Source organism: Cervus elaphus, chromosome 12 (genome assembly GCF_910594005.1).
Source record: "Cervus elaphus chromosome 12, mCerEla1.1, whole genome shotgun sequence".
Taxonomy (NCBI): domain Eukaryota; kingdom Metazoa; phylum Chordata; class Mammalia; order Artiodactyla; family Cervidae; genus Cervus; species Cervus elaphus.
In genome coordinates, this window is record NC_057826.1 from 23,030,852 (window position 1) to 23,052,132 (window position 21,281).

At 46.1% G+C, this 21,281-nt stretch overlaps 1 protein-coding gene across 2 annotated transcripts in view; it reads right to left on the reverse strand.

The window, feature by feature from the left end:
- PLEKHH1 (pleckstrin homology, MyTH4 and FERM domain containing H1) overlaps positions 1–21,281 on the reverse strand; it is a 53,236-nt gene that overhangs the window by 26,417 nt on the left and 5,538 nt on the right. For both annotated transcript variants that reach the window (XM_043919287.1, XM_043919286.1), the window contains 3 exons: positions 17,233–17,391; positions 3,722–3,784; positions 2,667–2,816 (listed from right to left, as the gene is read on the reverse strand). In XM_043919287.1, the coding sequence (XP_043775222.1) occupies positions 2,667–2,816; positions 3,722–3,784; positions 17,233–17,358 (339 nt within the window). In that variant the 5' untranslated portion in view covers positions 17,359–17,391. The remainder of the gene's footprint in view (positions 1–2,666; positions 2,817–3,721; positions 3,785–17,232; positions 17,392–21,281) is intronic.

The window sequence follows — 21,281 nt, forward strand, 5'->3', positions numbered from 1 at the left end:
CTCCGCCCTTTTATATAATGAACTCCAGCATCCATGGATCTTGTTATCTGTGGGGCGTCCTGCAACCAGTCCCTTGTGGATACAGAGGGGACCCTGTAAGGTAACTGAAAAGTGAGGTTTGCATGTAAAGAACAGCAGCCTAGGGAAGAACAAAATACAATCTGTGGGGATCTGCCTCTGCCTCTGCAGCTGATTTGCTGCTGGGCACTGCACAGGCTCCATCACCCCCTGGTGATGTCATCTCTAAACTAGGCAATGACACATCTCCCTTCCAGATCATCTTGAGGATGAAGGGACAGAACGTGTACAGCACAGCGCCTGAGGAGCAGGTAATCAACCCGTTCCGGAATGACTGCTAGTTCCCTGCTCTAAAGAACATGGAGGCAACTGGTATTCTCAGTTTGAAGACCACCTAGAACAACTTTGGTCACACTTCCAGGGGAAAACGGCCTCAAAACTGTAAGATGATGGATGTAAGCCCCAAACAAGAGGGTTGGTGGAAATGAGACGGGGCTATGAATATGTCTGACTCAGTATTTCAGAGCTGGAGAACTGGTAAGCTTTTCTAGTACAGTGGTCCCCAATCTTTTCGGCACCAGGGACCAGTTTCGTGGAAGACAACTTTTCCATGGACTGGGGTGAGTGGGTGGGAGGGATGGTTTGGGGATGATTCAAGTGCTTTATTGCGGGCTTTATTTCTATTACTATTACAGTAGCTCCACTTCAGATCATCAGGCACTAGATCCTGGAGGTCGGGGACCCCTGATCTAGCGGTTTGCAGACTGGCCACAGGCCAAATCTAGCCTTCCACCTGGGCCCTCCCCCAACAGCCCTGCCCATTCATTTCTGTGTTGTCCAAGGCTGCTTCCAGGCTATAGCAGCAGAGGTGGGTAGTTGCAACAATGTCACGTGGCCTGCAAAGCCAAAAATATTTACTACTTGGCCCTCTGCAGAAAAAATTTGCCAACCCGACCTAGTCTGATAACCTGATCTTTATGTGGCTATGGAAACTGAGGCCCAGAGGGTGAAATGAGTTGCCTCTGTTAGTTTATGGCCTGGCTGGGACTAAAACCAGGTCTCCTGACTTGCAGTACAGCATTTTTCCATTCTGATCTGGACCTAGTATTACCGTGAAAGGATTTTTTTCTTGACCTCAGCTTTAGCAGGAAGCATTTTGTCCACCCATGCCAGATGCTGCCACTTTTAACTACAGACCACTCAAAACAGAAATGTACATGAGTGCTAAGTTGCTTCAATTGTGACCCCATGGACTGTAGCCCACCAGGCTCCTCTGTCCATGGGATTCTCCAGGCAAGAATTTTAGAGTGGACTGCCATGCCCTCCTCCAGAAGTCTTCCCAACCCAGAGATTGAATCCATGTCTCTTATGTCTCCTGCATTGGCAGATGAGTTCTTTACCACCAGTGCCACCTGGCAAGCTCAGAAGAAGACAGGCACCTAAAATCAATGGGAAATTGATGAAAAATTCCATGTGTCAATATTGTATTTTCCCATGATTTTTCAGGAAGACATGGTACCCCACACTGTGGGAGGTACGCCCCACAAAGGAAATGTTCAGTGACTACTGGCAAATGGTTACGAATGCGCCTGCAACAGTGGGAAGGCATTAGCAGGATCAGCTGGGACTTCCATAGAGAGTACACATGTGGAAAATCGCAAGTTGTCTGGCCATGCTGTGAAGTTTTTTTTGTTGGAAACAATGAAGCTCTGGCACCAGGGAAAAGCTGGGTAGGTAAGACCAATGGCAGAAGGGACGGACAGAATTAGGATGAAGTCAATGAGATCGTGACGGGGAAGCTGGGTGTATGGGACTGTTGGCAGGGGGTGTCCTAGATGTCCTCTCTAGAACAAAGGTGCTGACTGTGGCTGCAACATTGGGCACTGGCCTCTCCTGAGTTCCATACGCTCTTCAGAGGAGGCAGCAACCTTGGGCTCTGCCTACTCAGGTGCATTGAGAAACTTTGGCCAACCGAGGCTGACGGTCCGGCTCTGTGCTGCTCCAAATACTACATGTCCCACAGGTTGGCAGGGCACGTGGTGGAGAAGGAAAAGTTCTCCTGACCAAACACCAACCTCGTGTCTGACACTCTACTCTGACTCCCTGAGTTTATTCTGCTGACAGCCCTATGACATATTACAACCCCCATTTTACAGATGTATAAAACGAGAATCAACAGGTTAAGTCATCTGCTCACAGGTGCTAAAGTGAAGGAAGGAAGTGAAAGTTGCTCAGTCGTGTACGACTCTTTGTGACCCCATGGACTGTAGCCTGCCAGGCTCCTCTGTCCATGGAATTCTCTAGGTCAGAGTACTGGAGTGGTAGCCTTCCCCTTCTTCAGGGGATCTTCCCGACCCAGGGATCGAACCCAGGTCTCCCACATTGCAGGCGAATTCTTTACCAGCTCAGCCACAAGGGAGCAGACAGGTGATACAGGTGGGATTCAACCCAGATGGGTCAGCCTCCAATTCCCTTTCCCACCACATCCCCTGCCTGGCTCCTCACTCCCCTTCCAATAAGTATATCTCCATGGGAATGAACAGTCTGGTGAGGGAGTGAGCCCCTGCCACCCGAGGCTGGAGAAGACGGGCTCAGCTCAGGGGCTGTAGGCAACTGTTCCAGCTGCTGCAAAGGGCGCTAGTACTTACCTGCGTCTCCAGCTGTGCCTCCAGTTCGCTGATGAGCTCATCTTTGCCCTGCATGGCTCTCAGCAACTCTTGGTACTTCCGGTGCAGGCTGCCTGCTGAGTCCCCGTTCATCAGATTGGACAATTTCACCTTCTCTTCCATCACACCCACCTGGAAAGTACCAATCGTGTCATACGGTAGGGATGTGACACCGCTGACATGGGATGGGATGCTTCCGGACGCCCCAGCCTGTGACTCCCAGGCAGAGTCCTTACCCAGGGCAATGGGAGCCAATTAATTCAGTGACCAATTATGAAGCCTCATCTGGGAAAAAGAAGGAATTGACGAGGAAGGAATAGCCAGGTGTAGGGCCATCTAACTCTGGGGGCCCCAGTAAGGACAAGCTGGGCAGGACAAAAAGCCCTGGAGAGGAAATGCTCCAACCTCATTGTGACAGAGACATCTGCTGCTCATTGAATGTTCATGAATTTCCTAATACTTCTCAGCCATCTTACAGTTAGGTGGCTGTGGAAGTCACTGAAGTCAATGGGTCGGAGTGGAATGATGCATTATTTCTGGGCTGAAGTATTTAAGAGCTACTGCACAAGCACCCAGCTCTCTTTCTCTGCCATGGCAACCAAGAAGACTGTATGTTCTAGCTGATTCAGCTGGAAGATGGGGGACTCTAGTCACCTGGATCCCCAAATCACTGTGTGAAGCAGAATCCCTGGCTGACCTCTCAGTGGACAGGTACCGTGAATGAGAACTAAATATGATAAACAGTGGACATGTCAGACTTCACTGGTTATCTCAGCATAACCCAGCCTATTTGGACTAAGCCATGTATCTGCTCACTGTACTGACCCTTACCCAAGATTCCCTCATGCCCATAGCAAGCCCCAGGCACCTTTATTTGTTCAGAAGGTCTAACACATGACTGCTGGTTTTCCTCGTCCCTGTAAGAAGCAGGTCTCTTTGGGTGGGACCACGTCGGTGTGATGTGTCCATGAGTGTTCAGGGGAAGCGTCAGGAAAGGTCATTCTCCCTGTACACTCCCACCATCTCCTTCCCGTTACCTGGGTCTCCGCGTTCTCTGCTCTCTGCTCTGCCTCCAGCAGCCTCTGCTCCAGCTCCTGCATCTGCTCAGCCAGAGAGGAAACGAGATATAAGTGCAGTGTCCCTGCTATGAACATGGCATCAAGGCAACACATGTGAATTTTGCAGACGCTACACACAGGCCGGGCTTAAACTACCCATTGCAAGAGGCTCAAGGATGTCAGGGTAAAGATGACCATGGCAGCCCTGGTTGTTGTTCAGTCACTCAGTCATGTCCGACTCTTTGTGACCCCATGGACTGTAGCAGGCCCGGCCTCCCTGTCCTTCACTGTTTCCCAGACTTTGCTCAAATTCATGTCTGTTGAGTCGGTGATGCTATCTCACCATCTCATCCTTCACCTCCCTCTTTTCCCTTTGCCTTCAACCTTTCCCAGCATCAGGGTCTTTTCTAATGAGTCAGCTCTTCACACCAAGTGGTCAAAGTATTGGAGCTTCAGCTTCAGCATCAGTCCCTCCAGTGAATATTCAGGGTTGGTTTCCTTTAGGATTGACTAGTTTGATCTCCTTGCTGTCCAAAGGACTCTCAAGAGGCTTCTCCAGCACCACAGTTCAAAAGCACCAATTCTTAGGTGTTCAGCCTTCATTATGGTCCAACTCCCACATCTGTACACGACTACAGGAAAAACCATGGCTTTGACTGGATGGACCTTTGTTGGCAAACCGGTGTCTCTGCTTTTTAATACACTATCTAGCTTTGTCATAGCTTTCCTTCTAAGGATCAAACATCTTTTAATTTCATGACTGCTGTCACCATCTGCAATGACTTTGGAGCCCAAGAAAATAAAATCTGCCACAATTTCCACTTTTTCCCCATCTATTTGCCATGAAGTGATGGGACCAGATGCCATGGTCTTTGTTTTTTGAATGTTGAGTGTTAAGCCATCTTTTTCACTCTCCTCTTTCACCCTCATCAAGAGGTAGCCCTGAAGCCTGGGGCATGTGAGGAGCCCAGAGGTGCCGCCCTCTCTACAGTGAGTGAGAAAACGTTAAGGTCTTTCTCCCTCTGGGGGCACCGGGAAGGGGCAGCAGTACCACCATCTTTCTTCCTGGGGTGTCCTCGCCCCCACTCTTGCCTTCAGGCTCCTCTCCCAGGCCGTCCTCCTCGCAGCGGGCTGCAGGCAGTGCCCCGCCACTGCTCGCCACGTGTCTGACATGGAGCCTACTCCCACGTGAGCCGCCATCATCAGGATGAGGCTGTTCCTTCCCACTGGGAATGGCTGGGGACAAATACTTCCTCTCCTTCTCTCCAGACACCTCCAACTGCAAATGGCATTCATAGATATCCCCTTCTTGATTGTTTTAATCTTAAATAGAGGCTTAAGACACATTTCTTAAAAATTCTCTCTTGCTTCCCATAGAGGTCTGAGGATCACAGCAATTCTGGAATCTCATGCCAACCGGCCCAAGGAAAGGGACCAATGCTCTTACACACAGAAGCTCATCAGGGAACAGATCTAAGCTAAAGCCTAAGGAGCAGCTCAGGAGCAGTGGGGCCATCTCTGCCACTTCTCGAGCGTACAGCCTACCGAGTGGAGTGGATTTCAGCTCCCATCCTCCCCCTGGTCAGGGCTCAGAGAGCACTGCCAAAACCACACGCCATCACATAAAGGCCCTGCAGAAGCAGGGCACAGTCACACATTCCATTCTCCAACCAGATGCCACGGGCCATGGTCTGGTTGAGTCAATTCCTGCTTTCCCCACCATGCCTTGTCCCAGGGCAACAGGTATGCAGGAGAACCATACCAGAGGCGTCATGTCCCAGCTATGTCCTCCGTGAGACTGGACAGGCCTCACGTCCCAAGGTCCGGTCCAGTCCAGTCCTCGCCCACCTTATCTTTGCAGATTTGGCCTTTTCTCTAGCCACTCAACTTTCTCCATGTAGCATGGACCCTGGCTTGATATTTACCAGTGAACTGAGCAATTAATTTTCTATCTTTCCCAATCTCTCTTCTGCCTAGGTGAAATTCTGCTTTCAGGCCTTGATTAAAGGATGGAAAAGAAAAGAAGTCCCCCAGTCTGGTGCCAGGCAGTGAAAGCAGGGTTACCCAGAAGTGGTTTGAGTTAGAGAGCCTGGAGAAACTGCTCTCAGGACCGCCTTCCCTCATCTGTTTTTTCCTCCTTGGAGTTGGGGAGAGACAGATGTTTTCAGTACACGTACCCTTTGAAAGGACAGAGGATACCAAATAAAACCTCAAGATTTACAACCCAGGGGACAAAAATGCTCCCTGGGCTCCCAACGGACAGGACCATCTTTGATGAGCATTCCTGTGCTCAGTCCAAGGATGTCTGCATCTCCTCTTTCCTTACTCTCCTGGGTTTAATAATCATGGTGGAACCTCTTGACTCAAGCCTGAGACACTGGGTTGGTTCTGGCCAGACTCAGGCATCAATTATAGCCAGATGGCCTTTCCAAAATCAAACAGTCCTCAGGCCATCATAGCTACGGGGGAGGCAACAGCATAGAATAAACCAATATTACAGTGATAGGCATGGTTGCATAGTGCAAAAAACATTCTACTTGGTGTTGGGGTGGGGTGGTGGTTGACACATAACCCAGTGACCAGGTTAGTACTATATAATCCTTCCCACTTGGGCACCAGAACCGACTCTTCCAGGAGCAAATCAGATTCTCTCTCCCCAGAAAGCCGAAATGTGGGATTAAGAGGCCAGAGATGAGAGTCAGGGGACTGCACCAGAGAACATGCACAAACTTTACCAAGTCATGATTATCAGGTAAGTCCCTCAGTTCTGTGATATGTCCCAGGTCTTTCCTAATAAATCCCCTGTCTGTTTAAGCTAGCCAGGGTTGAAATTTCTGCACACATCAGGAACATATCTAACTAATACAATTACTAGGAGCATTTAATTTTTAAGAACACAGTGAAACACTGAATGGGAAGGCTTTAGATTCTTGACAAGTTTCCTAGATTCACCTTCATTTAGATCTGACATCTGCTCTGTAGCTCAGAAGACATATGATTTCCATAAGAAATGATCATGCATATCTGTGATCTTACACAGTAAAGAAACCATGGTAGAGAGAAGAAGAGAATGCATTTGAGTCTTACCTCCCACTTGGGCATTTCCATTTGGGTCAAGAGTGGTCAATGACACTGGTCAGAGCCAGAAATCTGTTATTAACAATGTGGTGAGCATTCAACCCCCTAAATTTTTAATGTCAGATATCCTTTAGGGTAAGCTACCACTGAAGCAGATGGAAAGGAAGGCGCCCCTTGGAACCTAGGGTCTCTTCCCAGCCTTGGCCTGACTGCCACGTGGTCCTTCCTGTCACCCATCCTCCAGCCATTCTTATCTACTGGGCAAGGGCACTTGAGACTCAAAGCTAAAAGCAGTCTGTAGTCACCTTTATGCTGGAGCACTCTCTTGTCTCTAAAACAAATTTCTGAACATTGAAACCATTTGGCACATCTGGTAGCTTTTTAAAAGAGAAGAGTATAAAAAACCATCTATGTATCCATGACTGTGCTCCAACAATTACCAACATCCTGCCATCCTTGTCTGAAGAGAATATCTTTAACATCATGTTTCCCTCCATTTTTATGAAAACACATTTTCTCCATTGCTGTGGGAACACTCCCAACTGTGCCTATACCTGAGTGTCGATTTTGGAGTTTTCAAACTCTTAATTCCAGGATCGACACAATTCATGATGGCAGATCATCCCCTGCACTCACTTAGAGGGCCACACTGGGAGATCTGAAAAGGTGAGCTACAGGCAGGCCCCCTTATTTGGGTTCTGTTTCTCCTTTCAGAGGGTTCCCTAGGACTGAGTCCTCAGCTATCCTTTCAGTCTGGGTGACACGCCAGCCAAGGTGGTGTCAGGTTTAGGCGGCTGACTTTTAGGCAGGATCCACTTTCACCAGCTTCGACTTACACATGAGACTCATAAGCCATCCTAGAATGGGCTGCAGTGACCTGATGAAAGGCTCTTGGCACCAACCTGGTATTTAATCCCCATGTCCACAGCTCCTTGTGGTGCTGTGAAATACTGGCCCCAAGGCAGCAGGCACCCTCCTGTGCTCCCAGGACAGACCTGCGTGCTGAGCAGTGGTTCGAGCCCGGAGCCTCGCCAGGCTGGTCTCAGCTATCCCTCTGAAAAGGGCTCAACATCTTACCATTGCATCACACCCTCTGAAGAGAAAGGTACAGGTAAGCAATAAGGCTCTGGAGCCCGGCTGGCTCCATCACAGTGTGACTTAAGATAAATTCCTTAACCTCTCTGAGCCTCAGTTTTCTCACCAGTAGAAAAAACAGTAACGAATGTCCACCTCCTAGGGTTGTGGTGAAGATCACAGGAGATGCCAGCTCACATGCACAACCTGGCACTTACTGAGCAGTGTGCAGATATCAGCTACTTGCTGGATTTTCATTACCAAAGATGGTGCTTAGGACCAGGGAGACCAGTTTGCCTGGGACAGTCCTGTGGTCACCTGTCCTCCAGAATAATGAGTAATAGACCCTTCCTTTCTCTCTCCAAAGTCTCCTGGTTTAGATGATAAATTACCTGGTCATGCTGCTTACAATCCATCTACAGAAAGAATGGCTTTAAGTCAGGGCTATTAGCCTACAGAGCGTCATGTAAGACCTACCATGTTGTGGGCATTTAGCCAACACAGATATATCTAAACAAGGCCACTTGCTATGTGTCTGGCACTGGTTAAAGCACTTTACAAGTATCAACTCATTTCATCTTCATCCCAATCCTAGGAGGCAGGTCCTGTTATTATCCCTGTTGTACAGATAAACTGACACGGAGGGATGAGGCAATTTGCCTAAGGTCACACAGCCAGGAGGCAGAGCCAGGATTCAAACTCGGGAGGACTGGTTCCAGAGTCTATTTTACCCTATTATACCCTCTGGGCTTCCCCGGTGGCTCAGAGGTTAAAGTGTCTGCCCGCAATGCGGGAGACCCGGGTTCGATCCCTGGGTCGGGAAGATCCCCTGGAGAAGGAAATGGCAACCCACTCCAGCATTCTTGCCTGGAGAATCCCATGGATGGAGGAGCCTGGTGGGCTACAGTCCATGGGGTCGCAAAGAGTTGGACATGACTAAGCGACTTCACACTGTGGCCCTCACATCCAAATTTCCTATCCTGCAAAAACCGATTCCAAAATGCAATCCCCAATTCCCAGCTTCTCCTGAAAACTCAGGAGACCTGGACACACGACACTTACCTTTTGGCAACACCTGGCTTCCTCCTCTAGCTATAGCACATTCCTTGAATCCTCCCCAAAACCCTCCCACTGCATTCATAGAAGATTAGTTAACTGCAAGCCTTTGAGATTGCAACCCCCAGTGTTAGCTATTAAATGGTTCTAACTCTGTTGTCATCAAAGACCTTGATTCTCAACTTTTTGTTTTTTAATATCAAATCTCGTGTTCAATTGAAATCATATTCTTATTCCCAAATATATAAAACACACAACTGTGGGGCTGCCCCGGTATCCGAGTGCAGAAGAGGCAGGAAAGAAGGGACTCCTAAGTCTTGTCTGTGGCTCCACTGGCCCCACCCAGCCCAAAAGTCCCTTGAAGGCGCACAGGGCTCAAGGCTAGAAGGATGGGTGGATGGGGCCCAGGGACATGTTCAGGGGAGGAGTTTGTAGCAGCAGATTTCGCACTCTCAGGGGCACAGTGATCCACACAGAGCTTGTTACAGATCCCTGGGTTGTGCCCACAGAGGTTTTTATTTAGCACATCTGAGGCGTGAACCCAGGAATATGCTTGAAAAGAAAACCCCAGGTGATCCTGATACGGGTGGTCCACACACCACTCAAAAACGCTAGACCGGCTACAGAATGCAAAGCAAAGCTAACTGACTCCTTTGGGGATGCAAACATCCCAAGGTCAAGCCCGCATCAGTACAGGCCTCTTCTCAAATGACTTTATAGGAGTACAAAGGTCTAGCAAAGACTATGGTTCCTGGGAAATGTTATAGTGAGCCTTATTAAAAATGGGGATTAGGAGAATAAAAAAAAAATTCTCTACACACACACACGTGCATGCACACCCTTAAACATAGTGAATAAAAGTTCTAGAAGGCAAATCGGATCTATCAGCAAGATCTGCTAAGGCCGATTCTGAGATGACTTTATGCAGACTTTCTTTATTTCCAACTAGTCCTAATTAGCCCTAGTGTTCTCTTTTTATATAACAGTATCGGCCTTCTCACAAATTCTGAAGTATATAAGGATGTTTTTCTGGGCTCTGTGAACCATCCTTGTGCTGTCAAGCTGGTGCCTAAACTGAATCGCCGCCTCTGTATAATCCTTGGTCAGAGTAGGGAAGAGCAATAGCCATTGTTCCTTTGTGTAACAGACTGAACTGAACCATTGATACACTCAAAAAAAAATCCTGAAGTACAAATTTTTGGTATATAAACATAAAACTGAGTTACTGTATTTCAAAACCTTGGTTAGAGAAACTAGTAAAGGATTCTAGAAAAAGAGGAAGTGCGTACGGACCCACCAGAACAGGCCTCAGGAAGACCTGCCTCAATTAAAAATATTCAAGCTAAAAAGTGAGGGATGTTTTATTACATAAAGTCCTCTCTTTAACAGATCCACTCAAATACCCTTTGGAAGCAGAGAGGGAGTAAATAAATAAAAAAAATATTAAACTCGTTTTAGTCCTCATATTGATGCCATGTACTCATCATGATAATTCCTACGAAGCTCTGTTGCAGATAGATGCTATACTCCCACTTTTCTGATGGGAAAACTGAGGCACAAGGTTAGCAAGAATGAACAAAGTCCAAGGGACTTTTAACACATCCAGCTCTTACGACAGCATCAACTTTTAGATTGAGCGGGGCGCCCCTGGTGGCTCAGAGGTTAAAGCATCTGCCCGCAAATGCGGGAGACTTTGGTTCAATCCCTGGGTTGGGAAGATTCCCTGGAGAAGGAAATGGCAACCCACTCCAGTATTCTTGCCTGGGAAATCCCATGGATGAAGGAGCCTAGTAGGCTCCACAGGGTCGCAAAGAGTCAGACACGACTGAGCGACAACTTCACTTCATTTCACTTTAGATTGACCAGACTAGCTGTGACTTCTTCAACACAACCAAGAAGACAGCCAGAAAAATGGCTCCTGGAAGCAGGACAGGATGCGACCTCCGAAACATGAGCCATTCCCTCGACTCCTGTGCCAGATGGAAAGTGAGTCCATGGCTCACCTGGCCTCCGAATGGGTGGCCCTGACAAGGGCACAGCAGACCATGAGAGGTGTCCCAGCAGAAACAAGGTCTAGAACCGTCTTCTCTCTCCCGCTTCCTCCCCTCGCTCACCCTTCAGTTCAGTTCAGTTCAGTCGCTCAGTCGTGTCCGACTCTTTGCGACCCCATGGACTGCAACACGCCAGGCCTCCCTGTCCATCATCAACTCCCAGAGTTTGCCCAAACTCATGTCCATCGAGTCGGTTGATGCCATCCAACCATCTCATCCTCTGTCATCCCCTTCTCCTCCTGACTTCAATCTTTCCCAGCATCGGGGTCTTTTCAAATGAGTCAGCTCTTTGCATCAGGTGGCCAAAGTATTGGAGTTTCAGCTTCAGCATCAGTCCTTCCAATGAGGATTCAGGACTGATTTCCTTTAGGACTGACTGGTTGGATCTCTTTGCAGTCCAGGGGACTCTCAAGAGTCTTCTCCCAACACTACAGTTTGAAAGCATCAATTCTTCGGCGCTCAGCTTTCTTTATAGTCTAACTCTTACATCCATACATGACTACTGGAAAAACCATAGCTTTGACTAGACACACCTTTGTTGGCAAAGTAATGTCTCTGCTTTTTAACATGCTGTCTAGGTTGGTCATAACTGAGCAAGCGTCTTTTAATTTCATGGCTGCAGTGACCATCTGCAGTGATTTTGGAGCCCCCAAAAACAGGTGAGGAATTATCTGGCATCCTTGACATTTTTTCTTTTTTTAAAAAATTTGGTTTTCAGCATGACGATTCCATGTGTCGAATGACAATTCTGAAAAAGGGAGTCAGGTACGAGCAGGCTGTGTGATGGGGAAGGAGGAGGGATCGCTCCCAAGTCTTAGCAGCCAGCGGGTGGCATCTGATCACAGGCAGGGCCCGTCCCCTGGGAGACACGCAGGCTTGGCTTGCCCTGCACCACTGCCAGCGGCGAGTGAGTGGCCATCAGTCATCCAGGCAGTGCCATCTCCACGGGCGGTCAGGCCAGTGGGTGAGCTGTGTGCAACAGGGGCGGTGGAGGGGGCAGGCAGGTAAGGGGGTGGGGCAAAGGGACCCAGCTGACCTGGCTCACCTGGGTGCAGGTGGGTACTGATGATGACTAATAAGTAAGTTCTGGGAGCAGCGACAGAGATGGGGACCAGGGCCCAGCCCTGGCAGGAGCTCTCCTGAGAAATCTGGGTCCTCTCTTCCTATGACCTGAAACTTACCTTGATGTACTGGGGAAAACCTCTAATGAATTCTTGAATCTGGCCTACTGGTTTGGGGAATGACAGCAGATGACAAGAGCAGCCCCAACATTGAGCAACACCATATTTATGGCCTTACGGTTTCCTGCCAAGAGGTCCGATGTCAAGCTAATGCCCCAGCCGTAGTCCCTGATTAAGTCTTCCAGCCCATGATTCCTAGTCAAAGTTTCTTTCCCTCCCTTCTCCATTCCTACACCCCCAGGCTCTTCTGCCCTGAGTCTATATGCTTCTCCTTTCTTTACTCAAGTCCCACCCTGAGCCCCCAACGTCTTTATGGGAGAGCGTTCTGGTTGCTTAGATGGTAAGTACTGGTACTTAGAGAGCATTCTGGTTACTTAGCAAATACAGTCTAGAAGAAAAGAAAGGGTTGATATTATACTGGGTTGGCCAGAGGGTTCGTTTGGGTTTTTCCACATCATCTTATGGAAAATGCTGAGTGAACTTTTTGGCCAACCCAATAGAAGTTCAACCTCCCCAGATCGAAGGGGCTATGGAAAAAGAACATGTTTATTTATAATGTGTTTAAGGCTGCTGGGGAATAGGGGAGGAAAGCATTTTAAAACGCTTTACTTTTCTATCATGAAACGTTTCAGGCCAACAGAAATGTATAGAGAATAATTTTTTAAAAAACATGTATCCACTATTCATCTTTGTCAAATCTTAATTTTTGTCAGATCTGCTTCTGATTTTTTAAGAAATAAACCACTACAGACAGTTGACGCTTCCAGTGTTCCTCTCTCCAATGTTACTCCTCTCCTTTCGAATATATGTACCCTACACTTGAGTATGTTTACATTTTTACCTCATTTGTAAACACCCCTCAACAACAGAGATTACTGTTTTGTGCAGGTTTAATACTTTATATAAAGTGTATTTTTGTATATATATTCTTCTGATCCTTTTTGTTCAATGTTGGTTTTTGAGATTCATTGATCTTATACATATGGCTTTACTTGACTCATTTTTAACTGCAATGTAGTATTCTATTGTGCAAATATACTCAACATAGTTACCCAATCACACTGATAAACATTTAGAATATTTTCAACTTTTCATGCATCAATGCTGCAATAGACATTCTTGTATAGGTCTATTTATGACCAATATATTTGGATTTCTTGTTTTTTTTAATTGAAGTATAGTTGGTTACAATGTTGTATATGGATTTATTTCTACTGCTGCATTTTGTGCTTTGTATTTACTCCTTATTTTCTATATTCCTGTTTCTCTTCCCTGCCTGGATTTAATAGATTTTATTCCATTTCCAGTAGCTACTCTCCTGATTGGAAGGTTATACATTCTATTTGTTATTTCTATAACAGATGACATCACCCTTGTGGCAGAAAGTGAAGAGGAACTAAAGAGCCTCTTGATGAAAGTGAAAGAGGAGAGTGAAAAAGTTGACTTAAAATTCAACATTCAAAAAACTAAGAAAAAAAAAAACTAAGATCATGGCATCCAGTCCCATCACTCTATGGCAAATAGATGGAGAAATAATGGAAACAGTGACAGACTTTATTTTCTTGGGCTCCAAAATCACTGCAGATGGTGACTGCAGCCATGAAATTAAAGGACGCTTGCTCCTTGGAAGAAAAGTTATGACCAACCTAGACAGCATATTAAAAAGCAGAGACATTACTTTGCCAACAAAGGTGTGTCTAGTCAAAGCTATGGTTTTTCCAGTAGTCATGTATGGATGTAAGAGTTGGACTATAAAGAAAGCTGAGTGCCAAAGAATTGATGCTTTCAAACTGTAGTGTTGGGAGAAGACTCTTGAGAGTCCCCTGGACTGCAAAGAGATCCAACCAGTCAATCCTAAAGGAAATCAGTCCTGAATCTTCATTGGAAGGACTGATGCTGAAGCTGAAACTCCAATACTTTGGCCACCTGATGCAAAGAGCTGACTCATTTGAAAAGACCCTGATGCTGGGAAAGATTGAAGTCAGGAGGAGAAGGGGATGACAGAGGATGAGATGGTTGGATGGCATCACTGACTCTATGGACATGAGTTTGAGCAAGCTCTGGGAGTTGGTGATGGACAGGGAAGCCTGGTGTAGCGCAGTCCATGGGGTCGCAAAGAGTTGGACATGACTGAGCAACTGAAGTGACTTAGACTTAAAGACTTCTATTTGTTCCCCACATTCTCTTCTCCCCCTATTTGTCATATAGGTAGAAGCTCTGACTTTTAACAGAGCACATGGTTATCTAGAATAAAGACTACACTTTCCAATCTTCTCGGTGGTGGGATATAACCATGAATAAGTGGCCAATGGGATGTGAGTGGAAGGAATGAAGGCAGCCTTTGGGTCATGCTCTCAAAGGCAAGGGACTGGAATGTGGACATGAGGGTGAACCACCTTCAAACATGTGCAGACCTCCCTGCAGAGTTAGGCTGCTTATGTCTGGAATGTCACATGAAAAGGAATGGATTTTTTAAACACATGTACTGCCTGGCTCATCCTGTTTCCTAAATCTGAGGCTTCAGGTCTTTCATCAACTTTGGAAACTTTAAAGGCATTATCTCTTGAAGTCATGCTTCTCTTCTCCACTTCTGGAATCTTCAAAAAGGATCTTGTCATTCTGGCATCCACGTCTTAGCCTGTGTCTTCATCTCTCTGTGTTGCCCTCGAGTCTGGGTTATGTCCTCAGCTCCATCTTTCCATTCCTGAAGTCTTTCTCATGCGGCGCCTTATCTGGTGTTAATCTAGCCACTGAGTATTTCATTTCAGTGCAAATATTTTTCATGTCTAGCTGTCCTATTTGGTTCTTTTTCTGATCTTTTTGGATGATGTCCTGTCTTCGTCTTATATTTTCAATTACTTTATTATGTCTTCAATAGTTTTATTTTTTGGGGGGGGCACATTGAGTGGCTTGTGGGATCTTAGTTCCCCGAGCAGGGACTGAACCTGGGTCCTCAGAAGTGAAAGTATGCAGTCCTAATCACTGGCTGCCAGGGAATTCCCTTAAGTAGTTTTGAATTCATGGACTTTATAGTGTCTTGCCAACAGTTCTTAGAACAGTTGGAACAACAGTTATTAGAAATTCTTGCAGGGGAGATTGAGTTCAGTTTGTTGCATACATGGACTCTCACTCACTGTGGGCTATTCTCTCAAGTATTTAGTCATTGTGGATCATATATTCATTTTCACTAAGGACTTTCCTTTTTCCTGCGTAGGCAGACATTTGAGTCCTTGCCTGAGAGGTAAAGGGACGTGCCATCAGTCACAAAGCTAAAAAGTGGCAGAGCCAGGTAGTCTGGATCCAAAGCCTGGGTCCTTGTCACCAGTAAGCAGGCTGCCTTCCATAGTTCACACTCTTAACAGAGGGTGAGCAGCAGGGTGGAGATATCCATTCTCCTCTCCTAAAATATCGGGGGGACCTTCAAGATGGCAGAGGAGTAACATGTGGCGAGCACCTTCCTCCCCACAAATATATCAAAAATACATCTGCGTGTGGAACAACTCTCCTAAAATATCTTCTTTCTCACACTGAGAAAGAAGTGTTAGGAGAATAATAGAACCCCCACTGCAGACACACATGACTCAAGAAGTGATGCAAGACCAGGAAGACTTGTAGCATTTCTTTGGTGTGTTATAGGGAGATACAGAGTGGGAAAGAATGCCAGATGACGGATTAGTAAATTGCTTAGATTTTGATCTTTGGGGAAAAAAAAAAAAAACTACCCGGGTTTTATTTTATAAGTGTGGAAAGTACCTTATTAAAAGTTCACCTTCCTTGTATTACTAGTTTTGATTTGCATTTCTTTAATAATGAGTAATTTGAGCATCTTTTCATGTGTTTATTAGCTGTCTGTGTGTCTTCTTTGGAGAAATGTCTGTTTAGGTCTTCTGCCCGCTTTTTGACTGGGTTGTTTTTCTGGTATTGAGCTGCATGAGCTGCCTGCATATTTTGGAGAGGGGTGGGATGGGGTGGGAAGTGGGAGGGAAATTCAAGAGGGAAAGTGAAAGTCGCTCAGTCATGTTCGATTCTTGGAGACCCCATGGACTATACAGTCCATGGAATTCTCCAGGCCAGAATACTGGAGTGGGTAGCCATTCCCTTCTCCAGGGGATCTTCCCAACCCAGGGATCAAACCCAAGCCTCCCGCATTGCAGGCAGATTCGTTACCAGCTGAGCCAAAAGGGAAACCCAAGAATGCTGGAGTGGGTAGCCTATCCCTTCTCCAGTGGATCTTCCCGACTGTAACTGAACCGGGGTCTCCCGCATTGAAGGCAAATTTTTTACCAACTGAACTACTGGGGAAGCCCTTTCAAGAGGGAGGGGACATATGTATACCTATGATTGATTCACGGTGATGTTGGCAGAAACCAACACAATGTTGTAAAGCAATTATCTTCCAATTAGAAATAAATATATATTTTTTAAAGTTCACCTTACTGCAACAGGTACTAAATAAGCCCTAGAGATCAAATGCACAGTATAATGAATATAGACAACAATATTGTACCCTAGGGCTTCCCTGGGAGCTCATATGGTAAAGAATACACCTGCAATGCAGGAGCCCCGGGTTCGATCCCTGGGTTAAGATCCCTTGGAGAAGGGAATGGCTACCCACTTGAGTATTCTTGCGTGGAAAATTCCATGGACAGAGGAGCCTGGTGGGTTACAGTCCATGGGGTCTCAAAGAGTTGGACATGACTGAGTGACTAACACTTTCGCTTTTCATTGTACTATAATCATCAAACTTGCTGAGACTAGAACACAATTATTCCAACCACTAAAAAGAAATGATAATTATGTAATATGATAGACAAGCTAATTATTGCTGCAATGGTGTCATATTATAATATATAAATGGATCAAATTAACATGTTGTACACCTTGAACTACACAATGTTATATGTCAAATATATTTCAGTCAATCAACCAATCAATCAAACCTCTACAAAACAAAAAATGAAAAGAAAAAGAAAGTTGGCCTTCTCCAGCTCTCCTCTCGGACAGTGATTTCTGCAGGGACCGTAGAGACTACCTGCTCCCCAGGACTCACCTTGTCGGCCAGCAGCTCTCTGATCTTGCTGGCCTGCAGTCGGAACCGGAAAAGTTGGGTTTCTAGAGCCAGGTAGCGCTTCTGCCAGTCCACACTGGTCCGCGTCTCCACCGTGAGTTCTGCCATGATGGGAGCAACTTGTGGGGATTCCAGGGAGCCCTGAGGACCAGCATACAGAGAGGGAAAAAGATAAGTGTGTGAGGAGGAGTTCGGTGGGGAAAGGAGGAGACGGACGCAAAGCAGAGGAAACAGGGCGGGGAAGGTAAGCGAGCCTGGCTCTCCCTCTGTTGCACCGGCAAGCTCTGAGCCCAGCTGGTCCTGTTTCATCACAAGGCAGCTGTGCAACCTTTGTGAGGAATCACAAAACCTGAGAAACCGCGAGGAGAACCTCGTCTCCTATTACAGAAGTGAAAAGCAGGGCTCATTGGTTTTTCATTCAATTATCCATTTAACAAAAAATGTGTTCATTCAACAAAACATTCAGTGCCAGACACTGTTCTAGACATTGGAGATGCAAAGGGAAATGAAAGAGGTCCCCGTGTCTTTTCAAACAACTCTTTGGAAAAGTCTAATTGCAAAATTACAATGTAGTCACAATTACTAATCAATAAAAGGAAGTAGAGAAATGGAGAGGACTGCTAGGGGGAGGGTGTTTAGGGAAAGCTTAAACTGGATAACGGATTCATCCATGATCACAAGGCTAACTGGAGATAGAATCGTGGTTCCCAGGTGGGTACTGATTTTTCACAACTAAAAAGATTTCAGATGGGAAAAAAAATTGGAGTGAAAATGTAATGCTTCAAATTTCCTTGACAAGTTTCTATTCAGTTGGGATTTCATATGTTGTCATCAAATCATCCTGTTTCAGAACAGATTCTCACTTTCCTTTAAGTTATAAAATGCAAACCAGAAAATTGGTAGATACTTTGCTGTAGCCTCTGGAGGAAACCGTGGGCTTCCCAGGTAGCTCAGCTGTAAAGAACCCGCCTGCCAATGCAGGAGACACAGGAGGCACGGGTTCGATCCCTGGGTTGGGAAGATCCCCTGAAGGAGGAAATGGCAACCCATTCCAGTATTCTTGCCATGGAAAATCCCATGCGCAGAGAAGCCTAGCAGGCTACGGTCCACAGGGTTGCAAAGAGCTGGACACAACTGAGCGACTAGGCATGCACACACACTGGAGGAAACCACAGATCTTTAGAAAACACTTCAGTCAGATTCAGAACAAGCCAAGTAGACACCTAGAATATCCCCAGCCAGGGGAATTTACCCAGATGTCTCCTGAACATATTTTAGAGAAACAAACTTGGGTCAGGGATGAGAAAATGAAGAAGAATGTGTAAGTGTGCATGAGAAGGGAGATACAGGCGCAGAGGGGGCACAGAGAAGAGAAGGGCTGGAGACATATCCATCACCAGGCCTTTTTAAATCCCCTTTCTAGGGAGCTTTTAATAATTATGCTTGACAATAAGCATAAATTTTGTCGGTCCCAAACCATGACATATGGTCTCCCTACTATCAGGTGATTTTAAAGAATGATTATTAATTTTCTAGGTTGATAATTTTTTTTTTTTTCATTAAAAAGTTGGGGGCGGGGACGGTGCTGTGTAGCATGTGGTATCTTAGTTCCCTGACCAGGGACTGAACTTGTGCCCTCTGCAGTGGAAGCAGGAGTCTTAGGTTGATAATATATTTTAATGTTATCTTTTAGAGATGGATATGGCTTACAGGTGAAATGATGTAATGCCTGGGGTTTGCTTTAAAACACTTCACAATAAGAGGTGAGAAGCTGGGGTGGAGAGAGATATATGCAATGAGACTTGTCAAAACACTGATAATTTCTGAAACTGGGTGATGGGTATACTGGTCTCTCTACTTGAATACATGCCTGGAATTTCCCATAATAAAAATTTGTCTTTAGAGAACAGACTTGTGGTTGTCAAGGGGTGTGGGGGAGAGATGGACTGGGAATTTGGGATAAGCAGATGGAAACTATTACATTTAGAATGGATAAACAACAAGGTCCTACTGTATAGCACAGGGAACTATATCCAATCTCCTGGGACAAACCGTAATGGAAAATGACATTAAAAAAGAAATGTATATATGTGTATAGCGGAGTCACTTTGTTGTAGAGCAGAAATTAGTACAACACTGTAAATCAACTATACTTCAATAAAAAAAGAGAGATGAAAAAATTTGTCATTTTAAAAAAAAATCTCTTTTCCCTTCTTCAGGAGACACATGGTCTCAGAAAACCCAGCCACCTCCTGTATGTCACTAAATACTACCCTGGGGCACCAGTGAGCCTGTCCTTGGTAGGTTCACCACCCGTATTGCCTCCCACCTGACATGTGACCTCTACAATATCTTTCTCCCATTATACACCACAAAGAGCTATTACCTACTGGGTCCTTACTGTACTCCAGGCACAAGTGGCCTCTTTCATTTTCACAAGAACCCATGAGACAAGGAGTGGGCATTAGTCCACACTCTCAGGTGAGGACTCTGAGGAACAGAGTCTGTGGCCGGCAAGCCGTAGGGCTGAGATTCTCATTCTAAAGTGCCTACTCTTAGCTACTGAGCTCCTTATCCATCCAAAAACTGCAAGTATTGATTTCACAAAGAGTGGAATGGAGAAGACTTCCCTGGTGGTCAGTGGTTAAGACTCCAGGTTCCCAATGCAGGGGGCCGGGATTCTAGCCCTGGTCAGGGAACTAGATCCCACATGCCACAGCCAAAGATCCCGCATGCTGCAACTAAACCCTGGCACCACCAACTAAACAAAAATAAGTATTAAAGAATTAATAAAAGTGTTCACTGTTTTTCAAAAAAAGAGTGGAGCAGACTGTTAAGAATGAAACATTTTATAGGCTCTCTCAAGATTTTCAGTGCAAACCTGAACCTACACCCTAGACTTCCCAGGGCACCCTGGTCTCAAATATTCTGACCCTTTAACCTCCATAAGCAAGGATATTTGTCATGTGCCCTTTCTGTTTAAAAAACAGGGTCAGTAGACCTGTAGAGAAAGGCTCAACAATGAAACCACTGATAGGTCAGGTGATGGAGTCTTTTGGTTCTGGGCGGCTCAGAACACTGGACACATGACCTCAGTCCTGCGCTCCCAGAACTGTCATCCCAAACAATTCGACATTGTGACCTCCCAGCGATCCCCACCTCAAAAGACTGGGACCAACTGGAACGGGCAGGAAGACAAAAGACAAAAACAAAACATGACCTTCTCTGAGCTAAGATCACAGCTGAAAAGACACAACAGAACCTTGTGGGGCCTCCATAGAAGGCCCGGAGGCTTCATGTTTAGTTTTCTTTGTCCTTTAAAGGGGATTTCACTTTCCCTGCCTAAGTACAAAAAGTGGCAGACCCAAAGTTAGGACCTTGGAGTCTTGCAACCTAGCCTGGGGCTAAGAATTAGCAGTAAAAGCACCCAAGTAAAACCAAAGGGCAGCAGAAACTCAATTCTTTTGTGTTGTTTAAAAAAAGTTTGGCGAATGTTAATCCCCTCTTACTGATTGCCAAAGCTGCAGCTCAGATTCTGTTGGAGGGCAGAAACCCAAATTATCAAAATCTCCAGGGATTTTGGAAATAAACTACGTCATTGGTCTCTGCCTCACGGTGATACCTGAGATTATACCTAGTCTGGAAGGAGTTCTTTCCCCAATCCAGCATCTTCATGTCATCCTGGTTTTTAGAAGTGCTCAGCTTAATCCTCTCCCTGCCTTGGGGATGCTGGTGAAGGAGCTGGCAATCTTGTTAAGCTTGTCTCAGCATGTGAGTGGAACTAAGAGGTTTCTAAATGGATCTGGAGCAAGGTGCCTGCTGTGAAACCAAGACCCAGAGGCTCTTTCGACACAGGCAGGTGGCTGGAGCTGCAGCTTGAGTATACAGGATGTTAGGGGGAGATACTAGTAAGATGAACCTCAGCTGCTAAGTCACCTTGCATTTGAACCGCCCATAAAGATGTGCAAGGATAAGAAGAAATGAACTTGCAGAATGGTCCTTAACTCTTCAAAGCATTGCGTTGTCAGGTG